The sequence below is a fragment of the Carcharhinus amblyrhynchos genome, chromosome 2, assembly GCF_965287045.1.
Source record: "Carcharhinus amblyrhynchos chromosome 2, sCarAmb.v2.hapA, whole genome shotgun sequence".
Lineage (NCBI taxonomy): Eukaryota > Metazoa > Chordata > Chondrichthyes > Carcharhiniformes > Carcharhinidae > Carcharhinus > Carcharhinus amblyrhynchos.
The window spans coordinates 150,051,507-150,077,554 of NC_137325.1; the positions used below are offsets into that span (position 1 = coordinate 150,051,507).

Here is a 26,048-nt window from a genome sequence, read left to right on the forward strand (position 1 = left end):
GACTCTTAAATCGGCCTCGCAGGTGGAGGATGTGGTCAAGAAGGCGTATGGTATACTGGCCTTCATTAATCGAGGGATTGAGTTTAGGAGTCGGGAGGTAATGCTGCAACTTTATAAGACCCTTGTCAGGCCTCATTTAGAGTATTGTGCGCAGTTCTGGTCGCCTCACTATAGGAAAGATGTAGAAGCTATTGAAAGGGTACAGAGGAGATTTACAACGATGTTGCCTGGACTGGGAGGCATGCCTTATGAAGTTAGGTTGAGGGAGCTGGGACTCTTTTCCCTGGAGAGACGAAGGTTGAGAAGCGACCTGATAGAAGTTTACAAAATGTTGAGAGGAATAGATAGGGTGGACTCTCAGAGGCTATTTCCCCGGGTTGAAATGGTTGCTACGAGAGGACACAGATTTAAGGTGCAAGGAGGGAAGTTCAGAAGTGATGTTAGGGGTAAGTTTTTCACTCAGAGGGTGGTGAGTGAATGGAATCGGCTGCCGTCAGTGGTGGTGGAGGCAAACTCGCTGGGGTCTTTTAAAAGACTTCTGGATGAGTATATGGGGTTTAATGAGATTGAGGGTTATAGATAGGTCTGTAGGTTGGTAGGCGTTGATGTGATCGGCGCAACTCGTGGGCCGAAGGGCCTGTTTGTGCTGTAGTGTTCTATGTTCTATGTTAATATGTACACTCCTCAAGACATCACTATTTATTCCCTCAAATTCCTTAACATCCACGCTTTTCTCAACAGTAAATACTGATGAGAAGTATTCATTTAGGATCTCACCCATCTCTTGTGGATCCATACACAGATGACCTTGTTGATCCTTAAGAGGCCCTATCCTCTCCCTAGACACAAGTAGGCTTACATTAACACTGCAATGAAGTTACTGCAAAAATCCCCTAGTCATCATACTCTGGCACCTGCTCGGGAACACTGAGGGAGAATTTAGCATGGTCTAACCAGCACATCTTTCAGACAGGAGGAGGAAACTGGAGCACCACAAAGAAATCCACAGAAACACGGGGAGAATATGCAAATTCCACACAGTAACCCAAGCTTGGAATCAAACCCAGTTCCTTGGCGCTGTGAGGCAGCAGTGCTAACCACTGTGCCACCGTGCTGCCCCAAGAAGGAAATTGTGTCTCAAAGCAGGCTCTCAAAATGTTCGCAACCAGAGGCTTCTGCTTTGGTCCCAAAACAACCACACGACTAACAACCAAGACAAGAAACAATTCCCACTGCTTATAGCGGGTGCATCTTGTTGGGTAAGGTACAAGTTACAGAATGCAGGTTGGTAAATGGTATTCAGCTACATATCTGTGTTTATAATACTAAATGGCTTCTTATTGTTCCAAAGACCTGACAGCCAGAGTGCAATTGTGCTGCTGTCATTGTCTGTTGAAAAAAAAACCACATATCAAAATATCAACAACTTTTCATTGACGTTTTGTTGCTATCTCAGTACTTATAGCATAAAAGCAGATCATTTGGCCCAAGTGATCCAATAGTGCTCAGCTCCACACAACTGTCCTCCCTTCACCTCACCTGATAGGTACATCTTGTTCTGTCCTTCCTCACATGCATAGTTCTACTATCTTTGATCTCTCTCTCCCCCACCTCACAACATGGAAACATCTTCTCTCTGTCTACCATAGTTTTGAAAGCACCTCTGTCAAAAGACACCCTATCTCTGCTGTTAACTTCCTCAGAGTGGCAATCTCCATCACATTGGCAATCTCCATCACATTACCATTCTCGACACATGCCCACAATGGACTTTCACCCAACCACCCTCATTCAGGCTGGGTGAGACAGGAGCAGTGCAGCCCATGCCCCCTCCCCAGTGGCATCAGCACAAAATAACTGGGTGCAGAGGGGCAAAGAGTCGGTGCCATGAACAGGATGCATAGTGGGGGAGTGTCCCGGAGAAGGACAGGCACCTTTCAAAGTGGGGGAGTGTCCCAGAGAAGGAAGCTGAAAAGGGACTCACTGGTTCTTTAAGTAGTTACTCTAGAAATGTAGCACTTTTTTCTCCTTCAAATTCTTTCAGAGTAACTATAAAACTGACAGCATACCCAAAGTTTGTGATTGAACCAATCTGGGTGAGCATTCTAGTGGAAAGGATAGATAGGGTGATCACAAGGACTTTAAAGTAGCGAGCTGTGGGGAGGGGGTCGCAAAGAGGAGGGAAAGGTAAAACTAGAGGAAGTATACTGGTTAACAGGAAGCAAAGCAGCAGGTTAGCATGTGGGGAGAAGAGTTCAACTACATGGAAAATTACAAAAAAATTAAGGAAGGAGAATTCAGATGATGTTAGGATTCAAAAAAAGGTACAAAAACTTTCACAAGGACACTTTATCTAAATGCTTGTAGCATCTGAAACAAGGGGGCACAATAGTACAGTGGTTAGCACTGCTGTTTCACAGCTCCAGGGACCTGGGTTCAATTCTTGGCTCGGGTCACTGTCTGTGTGGAGTTTGCACATTCTCCATGTGGGTTTCCTCCGGGTGCTCTGGTTTCCTCCCACAGTCCAAAGATGTGCACGTTAGGTTGATTGGCCATGCTAAAAATTGCCCTGAGTGTCCTGAGATGCGTAGGTTAGAGGGATTAGCGGGTAAATATGTGGGGATATGGAGGTACAAGCTGGGTGGAATTGTGGTCGGTGCAGACTCGATGGGCCGAATAGCCTCCCTCTGTACTGTAGGGTTTCTATGATTTCTATGAAGGTAAATGAGTATGATTTGGTGGCCATCACACAGACACGGTTTCAGGATGGTCATGACTGGGAGTTAAACATCCAGGAGAATCAGACTGTTCGGAGGGAACGACAGGAAGGTAAGGGAGGTGATGTAGCTCTGATATTTAAGGATGATATCAGGGTGGTAGTGAGAGATGATATAGGTTCTATGGAGAAAAGGGTTGAATCCATTTGGGTGGAAATTACAAATATGAGAAAAAGTCACTGATAGGCGTAGTCTAAAGGCCACCAAATAACATCATGCTGGGGCAATAACTAAACAAAGAAATAAATGCTGCATGTAAAACTGGTACAGCAATTATCATGGGGGATTTTAATCTACATATCAATTGGTCAAACCAGGTTGGTCAAGGCAGCCTTGAGGAGACGTTCGTAGAACGTGTCTGCGATAGCTTCCTTGAACAGAATGTAATGGAACAAGGAATCAAGCTATCATAGATCTGGTCCTGTGTAATGAGACAGGGATAATTAATGATCTTACAGTTAGGGATCCTCTTGGAAGAAGCAATCGCAGTATGGTAGAATTTAAAATACAGATGAAGCGTGAGAAGGTAAAATCCAATCCCAGTGTCTTGTGCTTAAACAAAGGAAACTACAGTGGGATGAGGGAGGAAGTGGCTAAGGTAGACAAAGCAAAAACTTTATGGTGGGACAATTGAGGAACGGGGGAGGACTTTGCAAAGCAATTTTCACAGTGCTCAGCAAAAGTATCTACCAGTGAGAAGGAACGAAGTAGAAAAGGGATAATCAGCCATGGATATCTGAGGAAATAAAGAAGGATATCAAATTGAAAGAAAATGCACACAAAGTGGCAAAGATTAGTGGGAAATGAGAGGATTGGGAAATCTTTAAAAGGTCAACAGAAAGCCATGAATAAAGTTATAAAGAAAAGCAGGATAGATTGTGAGAGTAAATCAACTCAGAATAAATAAACAAATAACAAAAGTTGCTATAAATATATAAAATGAAAAAAAGTGTGGCTAAAGTAAATATTGGTCCTCTGGAGGGTGAGAAGGGGAATGTAATCACTGGACATGAGAAAATGGCTGAGGCATTGAACAGGTATTTTGTGTCAGTCTTCACAGTGGAAGACACAAATAACATGGCAAAACTTGATGATAGGAAGGCTATGGCAGGTGAGAACCAAGAAACTATTATCATGAAAGAGGTAGTGTTGGGCAAGTTAATGGGGGCTAAAGGTAGACAAGTCTCCTGGCCCTGATGGAATGCATCTCAGGGCATTAAAAGAGATGGCAGGAGAAATAGGAAATGCACTAGTGGTAATTTACCAAAATTCGCTGGACTCTGGCGTGTTTCTTGCAGATTGGCAAACAGCCACTGTTTAAAAAGAGATAGACAAAAGGTAACTATAGGCCAGTTAGCTTAACTTCTGTAGTAGGGAAAATGCTTGAATCTATCATCAAGGAAGAAATAGCGAGACACCTGGATATAAACTGCCCCACTGGTAAGACGCAGCATGGGTTCATGAAGGGCAGGTCATATTTAACTAATTTAGTGGAATTCTTTGAGAACATTACATGCACAGTAGACAACAGGGAACCTGTGAATGTGGTGCATCTGGATTTCCAGAAGGCATCTGACAAGGTGCCGCACCAAAGACTGCTGCATAAGAAAAAGGTGCACAGTGTTACAGGTAATGTATTAGCATGGATAGAGGATTGGTTAACTAACAGAAAGCAAAGCATGGGGGTAAATGAGTGTTTTTCTGGTTGGCGATCAGTGACTAATGGTGTGCCTTAGGGATCAGTGTTGGGACCGCAATTGTTTACGATTTACACAGATGATTTGGAGTTGGGGACCAACAGTGTCATCTGTGTCAAAATTCACAGATGACACTAAGATAACTGGCAGTGCAAAGTGTGCAGAGGACACTGAAAGTCTGCAAAGGGATACAGATAGTCTAAGTGAGTGGGCGAGGGTCTGGCAGATGGAGTACAATGTTGGTAAATGTGAGGTCATCCATTCTGGTAGGATTAACAGCAAAATGGACTATTATTTAAATGGTAAAAAATTGCAGCATGCTGCTGTGCAGAGGGACCTGGGTGCCCTGGTACATGAATCACAAAAGGTTTATTTCCAGATGCAGTAGGTAATGAGGAAGACAAATGGAATTTTGTCCTTCATTGCCAAAGGGATGCAATTTAAAAACAGTGAGGTTAGGTTGCAACCAAAAAAGATGCTGGAAAATCTCAGTCTGGCAGCATCTGTAAGAGAAAAGAGCTGATGTTGAGCATAGATGATCCTTTGTCAAAGCTCTTTTTTTATATAATTTTATTGGTAGATAGTCTGTTGCTGGAAATGGAGGCAAAAGGTAAGGAAGGGAAGGGAAATGTCTAAGAATGGAGGGGTGGAAACCGGAAATCGGAAGCCAAGTTGATGAATTTTTTGAGGTCTGGAGAAAAGCGTGAAGCAATACCAAAATAGTCACCGGTAAAGGAGTTGTAGGAGAGGACCTCAGAAGGCCTGAAACAAGGGATGTTTCACATACCTCATAAAAAGACAAGCATAGCTAGGACCCATGACAGTAGCATTGCTACTCCTTTGAGTTGGAGAAAGTGGGATGACTTAGAACATAGAAAACTACAGCGCAGTACAGGCCCCTCGGCCCTCAGTGTTGCGCCGACCAGTGGAACCAATCTAATGACTCTCTAACCTAAACTATTCCAACGTTATACATATGCCTATCCACTGACCATTTGAACGTCCTTAAAGTTGGCAAGTCCACAACTGCTGCAGGTAGGGCATTCCACTACCTTACTACCCTCTGGGTAAAGAACTTATCTCTGACATCCGTCCTATAATTACCACCCCTTAATGTAAAGCTATGTCCCCTTGTGTTAGCCATCACCATCCGAAGTAAAAGGCTCTCACTGTCCACCCTATCCAATCCTCTGATCATCTTGTATGCCTCAATCAGGTCACCTCGTAACCTTCTTCTCTCCAATGAAAATAACCTCAAGTCCCTCAGCCTTTCCTCATAAGACCTTCCCACCATACCAGACAACATCCTTTGAGTTGGAGAAAGTGGGATGACTTAGAACATAGAACACTACAGCGCAGTACAGGCCCCTCGGCCATCAATGGGAATCAAGTAGATAGGGTTGTTGTTAGGAAGGCATACGGTGTCTTGGCGTTTATTGGTAGGGGGATTGAATTTAGGAGCCGCAGCCTCATGTTGCAACTGTACAAAACTCTGGTGCGTCCGCACTTGGAGTATTGTGTGCAGTTCTGGTCCCCACATTACAGGAAGGATGTGGAGGCTGAGAGATGGTGCAGAGGAGGTTTACCAGGATGTTGCCTGGTATGGAGGGGAGGTCCTATGAGGAGAGACTGAGGGATTTGAGGTTGTTTTCGTTAGAAAGAAGGCGGCTACGAGGGGACCTTATCGAAACATATAAGATGATTAGAGGTTTAGATAGGATGGACAGTGATAGCCTTTTTCCTCGGATGGAGTAAGCTAGCACGAGGAGGCATGGCTTTAAATTAAGGGGTGGTAGTTATAGGACGGATGTCAGGGGTAGGTTCTTTACCCAGAGGGTGGTCAGGGATTGAAATGCCCTGCCTGCTGCAGTTGTAAATGTGCCTAGTTTGGGGGCGTTGAAGAGATCCGTGGATAGGTTTACATAAGAACATAAGAAATAGGAGGAGTAGGCCATCTAGCCCTTCGAGCCTGCCCCGCCATTCAGTAAGATCATGGCTGATCTGTCGCTGCTCAGTTCCACTTTCCCGCTTTCTCCCCATAACCCTTAATCCCCTCTCTTATCAAAAACCCATCAACCCGCGTCTTAAAAATATTTAGCGAGGCAGCCTCCACCACTTCAACGGGCAGAGAATTCCAGAAATTCACCACCCTTTGAGTGAAGAAGTTCCTCCTCAACTCCGTTCTAAACCGCCCCCCTTTTATCTTGAGGTTGTGCCCCCTAGTCCTACTGTCTTTTTTGAGCGGGAAGAGTCTCTCCACCTCCATCCTATCCATCCCATTCATCATCTTATACGTCTCAATGAGATCTCCCCTCATTCTTCGAAACTCCGAGTACAAGTCCAGTCTATTCAGCCTCTCCTCATAGCTCAACCCCTTCAACTCCGGTATCAGCCTAGTAAACCTCCTCTGCACTCCCTCCAAGGCCAAAACATCCCTGCGCAGGTGCGGCGCCCAAAACTGCACACAGTACTCCAGCTGCGGCCTCACCAATGCCCTATACAGCTGCAGCAAGACCTCCCTACTTTTATATTCAATCCCCCTCGCTATGAAGGCCAGCATCCCATTCGCCTTCCTGACCACCTGCTGCACCTGCAAGCTGGGTTTTTGCGACTCATGCACAAGGACCCCGAGGTCCCTCTGCACCGTCGCCTGCTGCAGTTTTTCGCCACGTAAGTAATAGTCCTTCCTACCATTCTTCCTACCAAAGTGGACCACCTCACACTTGCCAACATTAAATTCCATTTGCCATTTCCTGGCCCATTCGCCCAGCCTATCTAGATCCTTCTGCAGACTCTCCACACCCTCCGCACAATTTGCCGTTCCCCCAATCTTGGTGTCATCAGCAAATTTCGACACCATACACTCGGTTCCCTCCTCCAGATCATCTATATAAATGGTAAAAAGCTGAGGCCCCAGCACCGACCCCTGGGGCACTCCACTAGTCACCATCCGCCAATCCGAATAGCACCCGTTGACCCCCACTCTCTGCCTCCTATTTGACAACCAATCCTCTATCCACGCTAACACCCTACCCCCAACTCCATGTCCCTCGACCTTCTGCAATAACCTCTTGTGAGGTACTTTGTCAAACTCCTTCTGAAAATCTAGAAAGACCACATCCACCGGCTCTCCTCTATCCACCGCCCTAGACACGTCCTCATAGAACTCCAGTAAATTTGTCAGACACGACTTCCCTTTAATGAAACCATGCTGCGTCTGCTCTATCAAGCAATTCCCTTCAAGATGCCTCGCAATTTCCTCCTTAATGACAGATTCTAAGATTTTACCTACCACAGACGTTAAACTAACCGGCCTATAATTCCCTGCCTTTTGCCTGGCACCCTTCTTAAATAATGGTTTGGTTGAGGTTAGAGGGTCATTGTATTTTTTTAACTGGTCGGCGCAACATCGTGGGCCGAAGGGCCTGTTCTGCGCTGTAATGTTCTACATCCTGCTAAACCTCCTCTGCACCCTTTCCAATGCCTCCACATCTTTCTCATAATGCGGCGACCAGAACTGTATGCAATACTCCAAGTGAGGTCGCACCAGAGTTTTGTACAGTTGTAGTTGCAAGTTGTGCGGATGGTGTGGAGAGTCTGCAGAAGGATCTAGATAGGCTGGGTGAATGGGCCAGGAACTGGCAAATGGAATTTAATGTTGGCAAATGTGAGGTTGTCAACTTTGGTAGGAATAATGGTAGGAAGGACTATTACTTACGTGGCGAAAAACTGCAGCATGCAACGGTGCAGAGGGACCTCGGGGTCCTTGTGCATGAGTCGCAAAAACCCAGCTTGCAGGTGCAGCAGGTGGTCAGGAAGGCGAATAGGATGCTGGCCTTCATAGCAAGGGGGATTGAATATAAAAGTCGGGAGGTCTTGCTGCAGCTGTATAGGGCATTGGTGAGGCCGCAGCTGGAGTACTGTGTGCAGTTTTGGTCGCTGCACTTACGCAAGGATATTTTGGCCTTGGAGGGAGTGCAGAGGAGGTTTACTAGGCTGATACCGGAGTTGAGGGGGTTGAACTATGAAGAAAGGCCGAATAAACTAGGCTTGTACTCATTAGAGTTTAGAAGAATGAGGGGAGATCTCATTGAGACGTATAAGATGATGAATGGGATGGATAGGATAGAGGTGGAGAGGCTCTTCCCGCTCAGAAAGGACAGTAGGACTAGAGGCCACAGCCTCAAGATAAAGGGGGGGGTGGTTTAGAACGGAGTTGAGGAGGAACTTCTTCACTCAAAGGGTGGTGAATCTCTGGAATTCTCTGCCCGTTGAAGTGGTGGAGGCTGCCTCGCTACATATGTTTAAGACGCGGGTTGATGGGTTTTTGATAGGCAGGGGATTAAGGGTTATGGGGAGAGGGCGGGAATGTGGAACTGAGCCACGACAGATCAGCCATGATCTTACTGAATGGCAGGGCAGGCTCGAGGGGCTAGATGGCCTACTCCTGCTCCTATTTCTTATGTTCTTAACATGACCTCACGGCTCTGAAATTCAATCCCTCTACCAATAAAAGCTAACACACCGCACGCCTTCTTAACAACTTTATCAACCTGGGTGCCAACTTTCAGGGAGCTATGCACGTGTACCCCGCGATCTCTCTGCTCGTCAACACTACCAAGAGTCCTTCCATTAGCCCTATATTCTGTACGCCTGTTATTCTTACCAAAGTGAATCACCTCACACTTTTAAGAACATAAGAACATAAGAAATAGGAGCAGGAGTAGGCCATCCAGCCCTTCGAGCCGGCCCCGCCATTCAATAAGATCATGGCTGATCTGTCGCTGCTCAGTTCCACTTTCCCGTCCTCTCCCCATAACCCTTAATCCCCTGCCTATCAAAAACCCATCAACCCGCGTCTTAAAAATATTTAGCGAGGCAGCCTCCACCACTTCAACGGGCAGAGAATTCCAGAGATTCACCACCCTTTGAGTGAAGAAGTTCCTCCTCAACTCCGTTCTAAACCACCCCCCTTTTATCTTGAGGCTGTGCCCCCTAATCCTATTGTCTTTTTTGAGCGGGAAGAGTCTTTCCACCTCTATCCTATCCATCCCATTCATCATCTTATACGTCTCAATGAGATCTCCTCTCATTCTTCTAAACTCTAACGAGTACAAGCCCAGTTTATTCAGCCTCTCCTCATAGCTCAACCCCCTCAACTCCGGTATCAGCCTAGTAAACCTCCGCTGCACTACCTCCAAGGCCAAAATATCTTTGCGCAGGTGCGGTGCCCAAAAATGCACACAGTACTCCAGTTGCGGCCTCACCTATGCCCTATACAGCTGCAGCAAGACCTCCCTACTTTTATATTCAATCCCCCTCGCTATGAAGGCCAGCATCCCATTCGCCTTCCTGACCACCTGCTGCACCTGCAGGCTGGGTTTTTGCGACTCATGCACAAGGACCCCGAGGTCCCTCTGCACCGTCGCCTGCTGCAGTTTTTCGCCCTGTAAGTAATAGTCCTTCCTACCATTCTTCCTACCAAAGTGGACCACCTCACACTTGCCAACATTAAATTCCATTTGCCATTTCCTGGCCCATTCGCCCAGCCTATCTAGATCCTTCTGCAGACTCTCCACACCCTCCGCACAATTTGCCGTTCCCCCAATCTTGGTGTCATCAGCAAATTTCGACAATCTACACTCGGTTCCCTCCTCCAGATCATCTATATAAATGGTAAAAAGCTGAGGCCCCAGCACCGACCCCTGGGGCACTCCACTAGTCACCATCCGCCAATCCGAATAGCACCCGTTGACCCCCACTCTCTGCCTCCTATTTGACAACCAATCCTCTATCCACGCTAACACCCTACCCCCAACTCCATGTCCCTCGACCTTCTGCAATAACCTCTTGTGAGGCACTTTGTCAAACGCCTTCTGAAAATCTAGAAAGACCACATCCACCGGCTCTCCTCTATCCACCGCCCTAGACACATCCTCATAGAACTCCAGTAAATTTGTCAGACACGACTTCCCTTTAATGAAACCGTGCTGCGTCTGCTCTATCAAGCAATTCCCTTCAAGATGCCTCGCAATTTCCTCCTTAATGACAGATTCTAACATTTTACCTACCACAGACGTTAAACTAACCGGCCTATAATTCCCCGCCTTTTGCCTGGCACCCTTCTTAAACAACGGCGTAACATTAGCCGTTTTCCAATCATCCGGCACTTCCCCGGAATCCAGCGACGTTTGGAAAATAACCACCAAGGCATCCACTATCACCTCCGCCATTTCTTTCAGAACCCTCGGATGCATTCCATCCGGTCCTGGGGACTTGTCCACAATCAGCCCCTCCAGTCTGTCGAGCACCGCCTTTCTAGTAACAGTAATGTCATTAAGACCCTCCAGTCCTACCACCTTTCCATCGCTAACACCCGGCAAATTATTCACGTCCTCCTCCGTGAAGACAGAAACAAAAAAGTTATTCAGTACCTTAGCCATATCCCCATCCCCTACCACTAGGTCCCCTTTCTCATCCTTTAAAGGACCAACATTCACCCTCGCCAGCCTCTTCCTTTTTATATATTTATAAAAACTCTTACTATCCTTTTTTATATTAAGCGCTAGCCCAGCTTCATAGTTTCTCCTACCCTTCCTTATCAACTTCTTTGTCAATCTTTGTTGACATTTAAACCTCTCCCAATCCTCTTCTCGCCCACTACTCTTAGCTACTCTAAATTCCTCCGCTTTTAGTTTAACACTTTCCTTCACCTCCTTCGTTATCCGCGGCTTATTACCTCTCCTCCTACTATCCTTTTTGACCATCGGAATAAATTTCCGTTGAGCACCAAGAAAGATCTCCTTAAAGATCCTCCACTGCTCCTCAACAGACCCTCCCTCCAACGCGCTCTCCCAGTCCACATTCGCCAATTCTTCTCTCATCCTACCGTACTCCCCTCTATTCAAACAAAGGACGCGTGTCCGGGAACCCACTTTCTCCTCCTCCATCTGTACCAGAAACTCCACCATACAATGATCACTCTCCCCAAGAGGATCCTTCACCACAAGGTCCCTAATTCTACCTGCTTCATTACATAGCATCAGATCCAAGATAGCTCGCTCCCTCATCGGCTCCAACACACACTGTTCCAGGAAACTATCCAGGCAGCATTCCAAGAACTCTTCCTCGAGCCCCCCACGTCCAACATGGGTCGACCAATCAATATGCAGATTGAAATCCCCCATAACTACGGCCGTCCCATTCCTGCACGCCGCACTTATTTGCGCGTTAACAGCTCGCCCCATCTCCAGATCATTATTCGGGGGGCCTATACACGACACCCACCAGCGTCTTTCTCCCTTTGCTGTTCCTAATCTCCACCCACAATGATTCCACCCTCTGCTCCTTGGCTCCAATATCATCCCTTGCTACCACCGTGATGCTATCCTTAATCAGCAGAGCTACGCCCCCCACTTTTCCCTCCTGCCTATCCTTCCTAAACACTTGATAGCCCTGTACATTCAGCTTCCAGTCCCTGTCACCCTGCAGCCACGTCTCTGTAATGGCCACCAGATCGTATCCATTTGTGTCGATCTGCACCATCAGCTCATCCACTTTATTCCGAATGCTTCATGCATTCAGATAAAGTGCTTTCATCCCAGCCTTCACCTGTACCCTATTTGCTGCAACGCCACCAACTACACTCACGCCCCCTACTCCCTCTATTACTGGGACATCCTCGGCCTCTTCCCTTACATGTACACTCTCCTTAACTTTAGACCTCGTAAGGTCACCTACCCTCGCACCACCCCCCCCCCAATTAGTTTAAAGCCCTGTCTACAGTCCTCTTTACTCGATTCGCCAGCACTCTGGTCCCAGCACGGTTCAGACCAACCCCATCCCGCCCGAACAGGTCCCACCTACCCCAATACTGGTGCCAATGCCCCATAAATTCAAACCCATTCCTCCCACACCAATCCCTGAGCCACCCATTCACTTCCTTAATCCTGTCAACCCTACGCCCATCTGCACACGGTTCAGGCAGTAGCCCAGAGATAACCACCTTGTCGGTTCTACTTTTTAATTCCATTCCCAGCTTTTCATACTCCCTCCCCAGATCCTCAGTCTGCATTTTGCTTACGTCGCCGGCACCCACATGAACCACAACGACCGGATTCTCACCCTCCCACTCCAGGTTCCTCTGCAGCCCAGCTGCGACATCCCGGACCCGAGCACCAGGCAGACAACACACCCTTCTGTGCACTTTGTCATTGTGACAAAGGACAGTGTCAATACCCTTCACCCCACTATCCCCAATCACTACTACGTTCCTATTTATTCCTATTTTTTCCTATTCTACGTTTTCCGTATTAAACTCCATCTGCCACCTCTCAGCCCAGCTCTGCAGCTTATCTATGTCCCTCTGCAAACTGGAACATCCATCCTCACTGTCTACAACTCCTCTGACTTTGGTGTCGTCAGCAAATTTATGAACCCATCCTTTTACACCCTCATCTAGGTCATTTATAAAAATGACAAACAGCAGTGGCCCCAAAACAGATCCTTGAGGTGCCCCACTTGTAACTGCACTCCAGGTTGAATATTTCCCATCAACCACCACCCTCTGTCTTCTATCAGCTAGCCAATTCCTGATCCAAACTGCTAAATCACCCTCAATCCCATGCATCTGCATTTTCTGCATTAGTCTACCATGGGGAACCTTATCAAACTCTTTGCTAAAATCCATATACGCCACGTCAACTGCCTTACCCTTATCCACCTCTTTGGTCACCTTTTCAAAAAGCTCGATAAGGTTTGTGAGGCACCACCTACCCGTCACAAAACCACGTTGACTATCCCTAATCAATTTATTTCCCTCGAGATGATTATAAATCCTATCCCTTATAATTCTTTCCAAAACTTTGCCCACAACAGAAGTAAGGCTCACTGGTCTATAATTCCCAGGATGGTCTCTACTCCCCTTCTTGAACAAGGGGACATTTGCTATCCTCCAGTCTTCCGGCACTACACCTGAAGCCAATGACGACATGAAGATCAAAGCCAAAGGCTCTGCAATCTCCTCCCTAGCCTCCCAGAGAATCCTAGGATAAATCCCATCCGGCCCAGGCGACTTATCTATTTTCACACTCTCAAGAATAGCCAACTTAGAGAAGTTGTTGAGCGATAGAACGAGTTCAGCCAAGCGGAGGAGTGGTGCTGGATGGGAATTGTTCAGGCCTCTTTTCAAGTAAGAAGGAAAGAGCTCTCAGGCCGTTCCCTTGCGGGATGGAGGTGTACAGAGATTGCACATCCATGGTGAATATAAGACGGTTAGGGCCTACGAACTAGAAGCTGTCAATATGATGCAGGGCATCACAGGAATGGACTAGAGGAATGAGGATGGAGTAAATGAGAAGCTTTGACAAAGGGTCATTTGGACTCAAAACGCCAGCTCTTTTCTCTCCTTAAAGATGCTGCCAGACCTGCTGAGATTTTCCAGCATTTTTCTTTCGGTTTCAGATTCCAACATCCGCAATAATTTGCTTTTATCGGGAGATTATGTTGCAGCTGTGTAAGGTGCTGGTGAGGCCACACCTGGGGTACTGTGTACAGTTTTAGTCTCCTCACTTGAGAACGGATATACTGGCACTCGAGGGGGTGCAGAGGAGACTCACTAGGTTGATTCTGGAGTTGAGAGGGTTGGCTTATGAGGACAGACTGAGTAGACTGGGCTATACTGATTTGGAATTTAGAATAATGAGGAGAGATCTTATAGAAACATAAGATAATGAAGGGAATAGATAAGATAGAAGCAGGGAGGTTGTTTCCACTGGCAGGTGAAACCAGAACTAGACAGCATAGCCTCAAAATAAGGGGAAGCAGATTTAGGACTGAGTTGAGGAGGAACTTCTTCACACAAAGGGTTGTGAATCTGTGGAATTCCCTGCCACTGAAGCTGTTGAGGCTCCCTCATTGAATGTTTTTAAGACAAAGGTAGACAGATTTAAGAGTTAAGGAATTAAGGGTTATGGTGAGTGGGCGGGTAAGTGGAGCTGAGTCCATGAAAAGGTACAAAAGTCTGAGGTCACGTAACAACCAACTCAAGAACAGCTTCTTCCCTGCTACTGCCAGACTTTTGAATGGATCCATCTTGCACTAAGTTGATCATTCTCCACATCCTAGTTATGATTGTAATATTACATTCAACACTGTCTCGTTACCTTCTCTATGAACGGTATGCTTTGTTTCACCCACAGTGTTGTTAGGTAGAAAGTTCCAGGATTTTGACCCAGAGACAGCGAAGGAACAAAGAAACGAAGATTTATTTCAAGTCAGGATGGTGAGTGACAGGGAGGGGATTAACCTGCATTGCTGCTTTTATATAACCCATCTTCCTGTACAAACAAACTCCTGTATCATAACACTTATCTACAATGAATGGCTGATCTGACTGTCCTCAACCCCATTTTCTTGCCTGCCCCCGATAACCTTTCACCCCCTCGTTAATAAAGAATTAATCTCGCTCTGCCTTAAAAATATTCAAAGACTCTGCTTCCACTGCCTTTTGAGGAAGAAAATTCCAGAAACACTTGACTCAAAAAAAATTCTCATCTCAATCTTAAAATGGGTGGTCCCTATTTTTTAAACCATGATCCCCAGGTCTACAGTCTCCCTCAAGCAGAAACATTCTCTCCACATCCACCCTGTCAAGACCCCTCAGAATTTTGTATGTTTCAATCAAGTCGCCTCTTACTCTTCTAAACTCCAGTGGATACAAGCCAAACCTCTCCAAGCTTTCCTCAAGGCAGCCCACTCATTCCAATTACTAATTCTAAGCTGAAGCACAGTTTCACCAATACAGCAAACAGATGTTTGTAAGTACCAATTATAGAGGCTGCACGGTGACTGATGGCAGGGTAGTATAAAAGAACATTGTGACAGGAAATCACACATTACAGATGCAAAACTACATACTCGCCAGCTTAATACGATTCAAGTTATACTTTGTTCATTGATGCTTTTAATAATGACAAATGATCAAAGTAATTAATCTGATATATGTCAATATCTGGGATAAAGAGAAACAATAAAGGGACTGTACTCTGCATCCAACATCACAATGGCCCTACCCTGTGGAATCCCCATGCTACAGCTCACTGAACCCCGCCTCAATTACTTTCTATCTAATCTGTTCTGAATTTCAGTAACTACAATGTCCACCATCAGGTTTTGCTTTACCTTTTGTAGTGCCTCTTGCTGCTCAGGGTTAAGAGGTGGTAGGCCAAGTTTCGACTGCCCATTCTCCAGTTTCATAATATCACCACCCTGAAAGTTGAAAGACAGATTTCAGTTCGCTGTGGGATCACCAGTTTTAATACATCAAATATATATGGGTGGCTAATAAATCACATCCATTCATTTGCTTTGATATAACCTGTTAAACAAATGGTATAAACTAAAATCACAGATCATTTGCAGAAGTCTTTCCCTTTACAAATGTTGATAAGTTTGCTGTGTGTTTGGAATGTATCGAGATCGATTCAATTTCCAGCTGTTCTATAGTTAAACAATTAGTACTTGGTTTTTAAATTATTACGATTCACCACCTTTCCTTGCTCTGTATTATAAAGCAGAGGTTGGTCCCACCCCTGTGAGAACTCTCACCAAAACACCCAAAGAGGAGAACCTCACCTCGATCTGTAAAAATCTGAATTATTCCTCCTCTGGCCAGTTCATCTGTGCAGCCAATTTCTCAAAGGAAATGAAAAGGGCTTCTGCATCTTTTTCATCAAATTTTGGTAATAGCTAGATATATATATATAGAATCGTTGTGGGTGGAGATTAGGAACAGCAAAGGGAGGAAGACGCTGGTGGGTGTCGTCTATAGGCCCCCGAATAATGATCTGGAGATGGGGCGGGCTGTTAACGTGCAAATAAGTGCGGCGTGCAGGAATGGGACGGCCGTAGTTATGGGGGATATCAATCTGCATATTGATTGGTCGACCCATGTTGGACGCGGGGGGCTCGAGGAAGAGTTCTTGGAACGCTGCCGGGATAGTTTCCTCGAACAGTGTGTGTTGGAGCCGAAGAGGGAGCGAGCTATCTTGGATCTGGTGCTATGTAATGAAGCAGGTAGAATTAGGGACCTTGTGGTGAAGGATCCTCTTGGGGAGAGTGATCATTGTATGGTGGAGTTTCTGGTACAGATGGAGGAGGAGAAAGTGGGTTCCCGGACACGCGTCCTTTGTTTGAATAGAGGGGAGTACGGTAGGATGAGAGAAGAATTGGCGAATGTGGATTGGGAGAGCGCGTTGGAGGGAGGGTCTGTTGAGGAGCAGTGGAGGATCTTTAAGGAGATCTTTCTTGGTGCTCAACGGAAATTTATTCCAATGGTCAAAAAGGATAGTAGGAGGAGAGGTAATAAGCCGTGGATAACGAAGGAGGTGAAGGAAAGTGTTAAACTAAAAGCGGAGGAATTTAGAGTAGCTAAGAGTAGTGGGCGAGAAGAAGATTGGGAGAGGTTTAAATGTCAACAAAGATTGACAAAGAAGTTGATAAGGAAGGGTAGGAGAAACTATGAAGCTGGGCTAGCGCTTAATATAAAAAAGGATAGCAAGAGTTTTTATAAATATATAAAAAGGAAGAGGCTGGTGAGGGTGAATGTTGGTCCTTTAGAGGATGAGAAAGGGGACCTAGTGGTAGGGGATGGGGATATGGCTAAGGTATTGAATAACTTTTTTGTTTCTGTCTTCACGGAGGAGGACGTGAATAATTTGCCAGGTGTTAGCAATGGAAAGGTGGTAGGACTGGAGGGTCTTAATGACATTACTGTTACTAGAGAGGCGGTGCTCGACAGACTGGAGGGGCTGATTGTGGACAAGTCCCCAGGACCGGATGGAATGCATCCGAGGGTTCTGAAAGAAATGGCGGAGGTGATAGTGGATGCCTTGGTGGTTATTTTCCAAACGTCGCTGGATTCCAGGGAAGTGCCGGATGATTGGAAAACGGCTAATGTTACGCCGTTGTTTAAGAAAGGTGCCAGGCAAAAGGCGGGGAATTATAGGCCGGTTAGTTTAACGTCTGTGGTAGGTAAAATGTTAGAATCTGTCATTAAGGAGGAAATTGCGAGGCATCTTGAAGGGAATTGCTTGATAAAGCAGACGCAGCATGGTTTCATTAAAGGGAAGTCGTGTCTGACAAATTTACTGGAGTTCTATGAGGATGTGTCTAGGGCGGTGGATAGAGGAGAGCCGGTGGATGTGGTCTTTCTGGATTTTCGGAAGACGTTTGACAAAGTGCCTCACAAGAGGTTATTGCAGAAGGTCGAGGGACATGGAGTTGGGGGTAGGGTGTTAGCGTGGATAGAGGATTGGTTGTCAAATAGGAGGCAGAGAGTGGGGGTCAACGGGTGCTATTCGGATTGGCGGATGGTGACTAGTGGAGTGCCCCAGGGGTCGGTGCTGGGGCCTCAGCTTTTTACCATTTATATAGATGATCTGGAGGAGGGAACCGAGTGTAGAGTGTCGAAATTTGCTGATGACACCAAGATTGGGGGAACGGCAAATTGTGCGGAGGGTGTGGAGAGTCTGCAGAAGGATCTAGATAGGCTGGGCGAATGGGCCAGGAAATGGCAAATGGAATTTAATGTTGGCAAGTGTGAGGTGGTCCACTTTGGTAGGAAGAACTATTACTTACGGGGCGAAAAACTGCAGCAGGCGACGGTGCAGCAGGTGGTCAGGAAGGCGAATGGGATGCTGGCCTTCATAGCGAAGGGGATTGAATATAAAAGTAGGGAGGTCTTGCTGCAGCTGTATAGGGCATTGGTGAGGCCGCAACTGGAGTACTGTGTGCATTTTTGGGCACCGCACCTGCGCAAAGATATTTTGGCCTTGGAGGGAGTGCAGAGGAGGTTTACTAGGCTGATACCGGAGTTGAGGGGGTTGAGCTGTGAGAGGCTGAATAAACTGGGCTTGTACTCGTTAGAGTTTAGAAGAATGAGAGGAGATCTCATTGAGACGTATAAGATGATGAATGGGATGGATAGGATAGAGGTGGAAAGACTCTTCCCGCTCAAAAAAGACAATAGGACTAGGGGGCACAGCCTCAAGATAAAAGGGGGGCGGTTTAGAACGGAGTTGAGGAGGAACTTCTTCACTCAAAGGGTGGTGAATCTCTGGAATTCTCTGCCCGTTGAAGTGGTGGAGGCTGCCTCGCTAAATATTTTTAAGACGCGGGTTGTTGGGTTTTTGATAGGAGAGGGGATTAAGGGTTATGGGGAGAGGGCGGGAAAGTGGAACTGAGCAGCGACAGATCAGCCATGATCTTATTGAATGGCGGGGCAGGCTCGAAGGGCTGGATGGCCTACTCCTGCTCCTATTTCTTATGTTCTTATGTTCTTATATTGTATGTATCCCTACCAGGCGGTGGGCTACAATAATCACTTCAATCTTACACTTTTACTTCTGGTATCTGAAGTCATTTTGTTTCAAGTTCAACTACATCTTTTCCAACTCAAACAATCTTTCCCTTTAGCTTCTCTCACTTTTTCCCTTTGTTCTGCTTTTCTCTTTTTCTAAATACAGCTTTTTAAGTTCACTTTCTAACGCCAATCATCTCATTTGCTATTTAATTTTTTCCAACTCCAGTGCACTTGACTGTTTCTCTGATATCCCTTGACTATCTCCATTACAATTTCAGCTTTCCTATTGTCCTGAGTTAAATCCAATTGCAGCCTGTTTGCTAATTCTACAAGTGTCATCTTTTTCTGTCTTTCTAAAAACTTTCTTGGCAAATTTGGAAAGCATCTGTGAACCCCAGAACCTCTTTAGCAATGTTAAGAGCCATTTCCCCAGCTTTGATTTAACCGACAATAAGCCACCAAAATTCAACAAATTTTCCACACCTCACTTAAGGTTTACTTAAAGATCTCAGATTGTTCAAATCCCAGACCCGAGCTCCCAATCTGTTATAAAGCGGAAGTTAATTTCCACCCCCACCCCGAGAACTCCAAAACACCCAAAGAGAACCTCATCCTATAATCTGTAAAAAGAGTGTGTGAAGTGGTGCGACCTGCTCTTCAGCAGCTTCTAGTGATTAAATACAAAATAAATCCCTGACACTCTAAAATCAACACAATTTATCTAACAGTGAACAAATTAACTATGAACAAACTGAATAACACCTTCTAACTATTACCGAATAAAACAAGATTCTAATGATGCGCTGTTCCAATAAATACAATTCCCACTCATTAACAAAAATAGAATTTAGTCACTCACTAAATTATAACCAGGTTGTGTGTCTTCCAGAACATTCTGGGCTTCTCTGTTGGTTCTTTGCCTGTACGTTCTTTCTTCTTTGGTACCTTTTCTATCTAGATGGTGCTTTCTCTAAGACATAAATGCAGCTAATCTGAGCGAGCGATTCTCTCGTAAGAGAGACAGCCAGCTGAGAGTGGTGATCTCTGGCAGGTCGCAGTTGCTCTCCTTTTTTGTCCCACTGTCCACTTCTTTTATACTTATGATAATATATCAATACTTCCCGCAATAGGATTGGTCCTAGATTGCCAAAACCATCAGATTTAAATTTAACAGGTTCTTTGCATCCAAGTGCCTGATTCAAATTGACTTGCTAAATTTAGAAACATGTTGTCTTGGTAAAAATTGTTGCTTGGTCTTTCAACATAAATGTTTCAATTTGAGCTCTCTGTGCACTTGCATTTTTTCATTCTCTTAGCACAGGAAAAGCACCATCTTTTAAAGGGACCATGCAATGCTTTTTACAATTTTACCATTCTTACAAACACCACATTCTAACTTTCTACCTCCCAACCTACAATTACTCGCCCAACTTCACAGCAACTACAAACATTCACTTCTATTTCTCTAGAAGTTTATTAGTCACAAGTAGGCTTACATTAACACTGCAATGAAGTTACTGTAAAAATCCCTTAGTCGCCACACTCGGCACCTATTCGCATACACTGAAGGAGGATTTAGCACGGCCAATACATCTAACCAGCACGTCTTTTGGACCGTGGGAGGAAACCGGAGCCCCCAGAGAAAACTCATGTTGACACGGGGAGAACGTGCAGACTCCACAAAGACAGTGACCCAAGCCAGGAATTGAACCCAGGTCCCTGGCACTTTGAGACAGCAGTGCTAACCACTGTGCCACCGCGCCAACCATTCTATATGGGTAGCAAAGGCTCATCTTTCTGGAGCAGTTTTCATGATCTCACTCTGTATTAAGTAAGAGATGCAAGTTGGTATCAGGCAAATAAAATTAGGCAAATGAATGCATGGCTCGTAGACTGCCCTAGTAGACGTGTCCACATGAGTTTCCTCCGGTGTTCCTGTTTCCTCCCACATTCTGAAAGACATGCTGGTTAGGTGCATTGGGCTGAACAGGCACCAGACTGTAGCGACTGGGGGAATTTCACAGTAGCTTCATTTCAATGTTAATGTAAGACTCACTTGTGACGAATAAATAAATAAGCTTAAAAAGGGTTCAGTTTGTGGGGTACTGGGACCAGTACGGAGGAAAGTGGGGTCTGACCACCGCAGGTGTTATTTCCTAAATAAACCAAATCTCAGAAGGAAACTTGTCTGACTGATCATAACCTATTTTGTATTCTAAAAATGAGCAGAGACTTGCCGATCACAGAAACTTAAAATTTCAGTAACATTTTGGGACTGAAAAAAATTAAAAGATTTATTCACAAAAAAAAACCTTAGGCACACTCACGTAAAATTACACAGTTAAGTTTTACAAAACCTTCCTAAAAGAACCCACCCAGTTATCTTCTTGGCAACACTCCCGAATAGATTTTCAACTCAAGATCCAGTAATATTGCCCAAGGTAAAACTGCAATACCACATGACTTTGCACTCACTTCCTTGTTTCTGGATGGCTGTTGCAGATTTCACGCCATCTCTCAATGTATCTCCTCCTAACAGCCGACACAACCCTGCTCAACATATTTCCTTAAATACCCCTTTCCCCTATTACCTTTTACTTTATCACAGCATTCCTTTAAACCCAGTCTAAAAATATAAAAATTGTTTTCTATTGCCCCCTTTCAGGTCAAATAAAACTTAATAGCCTTTCCTCGTTTACTTATGAAACAGAATCAAGATCACAGAACAATTACTGAGCAGAAGGCGGCCATTCAGCCCATTAACTCTATACCGGCTCACCAAGAAAACACGCGAACCAAGCCCACTCCCCTGCCTAATCCCCATAACATTATTCATGAAGAAATAATATACAATCTGATTTGCTTTTGAATACCTAGATCAAAACATGCCTCCACACCCTCTCATGAAGTTCATCCCAGACTCCCACATTCACTGGGTGAAAAATAATTTCCTTCCATCACTCTACTTCTTTTGCCCATTATTTTGTATCAGTACACTCATGTTTTTGAAGTACTCGAGGGAACAGTTTCTCATCCCTGTCCATATCCCTCAGGATCTTTAATAGCTCTATCAAGTCTCAGCTCCTTCTTTATCTATCCCTGGAATCACCCTTGTGAATCTCCTCTGTACTCTCTCCAAGGCCTTTTCATCCTCTGTCAAGTAGGGCACCGAAAAATGGATGCAGCAGTGTAGATGATAGAACATAGAACACTACAGCACAAACAGGCCCTTCGGCCCACGAGTTGCGCCAATCACATCAACACCTACCAATCTATAGACCTATCTACAACCCCCAATCCCATTAAATTCCATATACTCATCCAGAAGTCTTTTAAAAGACCCCAGCGAGTTCGCCTCCACCACCACTGACGGCAGCCGATTCCATTCACTCACCACCCTCAGTGAAAAACTTACCCCTAACATCACTTCTGTACTTGCCTCCCCGCACCTTCAATCTGTGTCCTCTCGCAGCGACCATTTCAACCCGGGGAAATAGCCTTTGAGAATCCACCCTATCTATTCCACTCAACATTTTATAAACCTCTATCAGGTCGCCTCTCAACCTTCGTCTCTCCAGGGAAAAGAGACCCAGCTCCCTCAACCTAACTTCATAAGGCATGCCTCCCAGTCCAGGCAACATCCTTGTAAATCTCCTCTGTACCCTTTCAATAGCTTCTATGTCCTTCCTATAGTGAGGCGACCAAAACTGTGCACAGTACTCCAAATGAGGCCTGACAAGGGTCTTATAAAGTTGCAGCATTACCTCCCGATTTCTAAACTCAATCCCTCGATTAATGAAGGCCAGTACACCATACACCTTCTTGACCACATCCTCCACCTGCGAGGCCGATTTAAGAGTCCTGTGGACCCAGACCCCAAGATCCTTCTGTTCTTCAACACTACTAAGACTCCTGCCCTTGATAGTGTACTCGTTCATCCCATTGGTTCTGCCAAAATGGACCACTACACATTTATCCACGTTGAAGTCCATCTGCCACTTCTCCGTCCAGTCCTGCATCCTATTTATGTCCTGCTGCAACTTTTGACATCCTTCCAGACCATCCACAACACCACCGACCTTCGTGTCATCAGCGAACTTACTTACCCATCCCTTCACTTCCTCATCCAGGTCATTTATGAAAATGACAAACAGCAAAGGTCCTAGAACAGATCCCTGGGGCACTCCACTGGTGACTGGCCTCCATGCCAAAAAAGACCCATCCACAACCACTCTCTGCCTTCTGCAGGCAAGCCAGTTCTGGATCCACAAGGCCAAAGGCCCTTGGATCCCATGCCCTCTCACCTTCTCAAGAAGTCTTGCATGGGGGACCTTATCAAACGCCTTGCTGAAGTCCATGTACACCACGTCCACTGCACTTCCTTCGTCAATGTGTTCAGTCACATTTTCGAAGAACTCAACTAGGCTTGTAAGGCATGACCTGCCCTTGACAAAACCATGCTGACTATTTCTGATCATGTCAAACCTCTCCAAATGCTCGTAAATCTTGCCCCTCAGAAGCCTCTCCATCAGCTTACCAACCACTGAGGTCAGACTCACTGGTCGGTAATTTCCCAGGCTATCTCTGTTCCCTTTCTTGAAAATAGGAACTACATCCGCAATCCTCCAATCTTCCGGAACCTCTCCCGTCTCCATTGACGACGCAAAGATCATCGCCAGGGGCTCTGCAATCACTTCCCTCGCCTCCCACAGTATCCTGGGGTACATCCCATCTGGTCCCGGCGACTTATCTATCTTGATAGAATTCAAAAGTTCTAACACATCCTCCTCCTTAATATCCACATACTCAATCTTTTCCATCTGCTGCAAAACCGTAGCAAAATCTCCCTGATCAGTTTCCACTGTGAATACTGAGGCAAAGTACTCATTAAGCACCTCTGCCATTTCCTCTGGTTCCACACAGACCTTTCCCCCCTCACCTTTTATAGGTCCTATCCCTTCTCTTCTCATCCTTTTACTTTTCACATATTTATAGAAGGCCTTGGGATTCTCCTTAATCTTACCCGCCAAGGCCTTCTCATGACCCCTTCTGGCTCTCCTAATTTCCCTTTTAAGCTCCTTTCTACAATCCGTATACTCCTCAAGATCCTTAACATCTCCTAGTTCCCTGAACCTTTTGTACACCTTTCTTTTCCTCCTTACTAGGTTCACCACAGCCTTCAAGCACCACGGTTCCCGCGACCTATCAAAACCCCCTTGTCTCATCAGAACGTTGTCATGCAGAGCTCCAGACAAACATTCCTTGAATATCCGCCACCTTCCTTCGGTACTTTTCCCTAAGAACGCCTCCTTCCAGTTTATTTGTCCAAGTAACTTCCTGACTTCTTCGTATTTCCCCCTACTCCGGACAAACACCTTCCTAGCCTGCCTGATCCTATCTCGTTCCAATGCAATTGTGAAGGAGATAGAATTATGGTCACCATTCCCAAGATGCTCTCCTACCGAGAGATCCATCACCTGTCCTGGTTCATTCGCCAGTACCAGGTCAAGTACAGCCTCTCCCCTCGTAGGCTTATCCACGTACTGTGTCAGGAAACCTTCCTGAACACACCTAACAAACTCCTCCCCATCCAAACCCCTTACCCTAGGGATATTCCAGTCGATGTTTGGGAAATTGAAGTCTCCCATCACGACAACTCTGTTATTACTACATCTCTCTAGAATCTGTTTCCCTATCTACACCTCAACTTCCCTGTCACTATTGGGCGGCCTATAGAATACACCCAGCAAAGTTTTCGACCCTTTGCTGTTCCTAACTTCCACCCACAGAGACTCAGTAGATAGTCCCTCCACGGCATCCTCCTTCTCTACAGCCATGACACTGTCCCTGACCAACAGTGCCACTCCACCACTTCTTCTGCCACCCTCCCTGTCCTTCCTGAAGCATCTGAATCCTGGCACCTGAAGTACCCAGTCCTGTCCCTGAGACATCCAAGTCTCCGTAATGGCCACCACATCACACTCCCAAGCAGCAATCCACGCCCTAAGCTCATCTACCTTATTCACTACACTCCTGGCTTTAAAATATGTACACTTCAGCCCCTCAGTCTGGGCATTAACCTTCTCCACCCCCTGTCTAATCTCCCTCTCATATTGCCTGCAGTCCTCTCCTACCTGGGAGCTAACCTCCTCCGTCCCAGTCTCCCCATCACAACTCCCTCCCCTTAAGTTCAACATTACTTCCATACTCCTGCATTCAATGCCCCTATTAATAAAAACTTAGGGTACCACATGCTTCATTAACTCTTCTCTCAACATGCCCTGCCACCTTCAATGACTGCTGTACATGTACACGAGGTCCCATTGTTCCTGCACCTGCTACTTTTTCCCTTTAAGGGAGTCTCTCCACATTCATCCTGCCAAAATGAATCACTTCACACTTCTCTGCACTGAACTTCATCTGCCACCTGTCTTCCCAATCCAATAATATGTCAATGTCCTTTTTTAAGGGATTCTTTTCACAGTTGATAAGCTTCCAATCATAACCACAAATTGTGAAATCATGCTCTGCACACTATGGCTGAGGTCATTAATATCAGGAAGAGCACTAACACCGATCCCTGGAGAACTCCACTACAAACAATCTAAAAAAACTATTTATCACTAGCTTGTTTCCTGTCACTCAGCCAATTGTACATCCAAGTGCCTATTTTACCTTATTGTTCCAAGAGCTAGAATTTTGCTCACTAGTCTGTTGTGTGGTATTGTATGAAATGCCCTTTGAGAATCCATCACATCAGCAGCAATGCCCTCGTCAAACTTCAGTTTCCAGCAAGTTAGTTAAACTTGATTTTGCTGTAACAAATCCATGCTGGTTCTCCATAATTAGCCTATGAACTGTACTTCCCAGAAGTTTCCCTACCACTAAAATCAAAGTGACTGGTCTGTAGTTGCTAACATTTCCCTTGCACTCCTTATCAATAACATTTACAGTTCTCCAAGCATCACCCACACATAACAGTACATCTGAAATATCTATTTTCACCTCCATCCTTATCCCTGGATGCCTATCATGCTGTACTGGTATTTTATCAATTTCAAATATAGAAATTTGTCACATATATAAAAAGCAAAAGGGTAACCAGGGAGGGGTTGGCCCACTCAAGGGCTGGGGAGGAAATCTATGCATGGAGCCAGAGGAAATGGGCAAGGTATTAAACGAGTGCTTTGTGTCAGTATTCAAAGAGAAGGG

The 26,048-nt window shown here is 45.6% G+C and overlaps 1 protein-coding gene across 2 annotated transcripts in view; it reads right to left on the reverse strand.

The window, feature by feature from the left end:
- Positions 1-26,048, reverse strand: part of LOC145359597 (poly(U)-binding-splicing factor PUF60-like) — a 105,449-nt gene that overhangs the window by 52,710 nt on the left and 26,691 nt on the right. For both annotated transcript variants that reach the window (XM_080214299.1, XM_080214290.1), the window contains exon 3: positions 15,656-15,742. In XM_080214299.1, the coding sequence (XP_080070425.1) occupies positions 15,656-15,742 (87 nt within the window). The remainder of the gene's footprint in view (positions 1-15,655; positions 15,743-26,048) is intronic.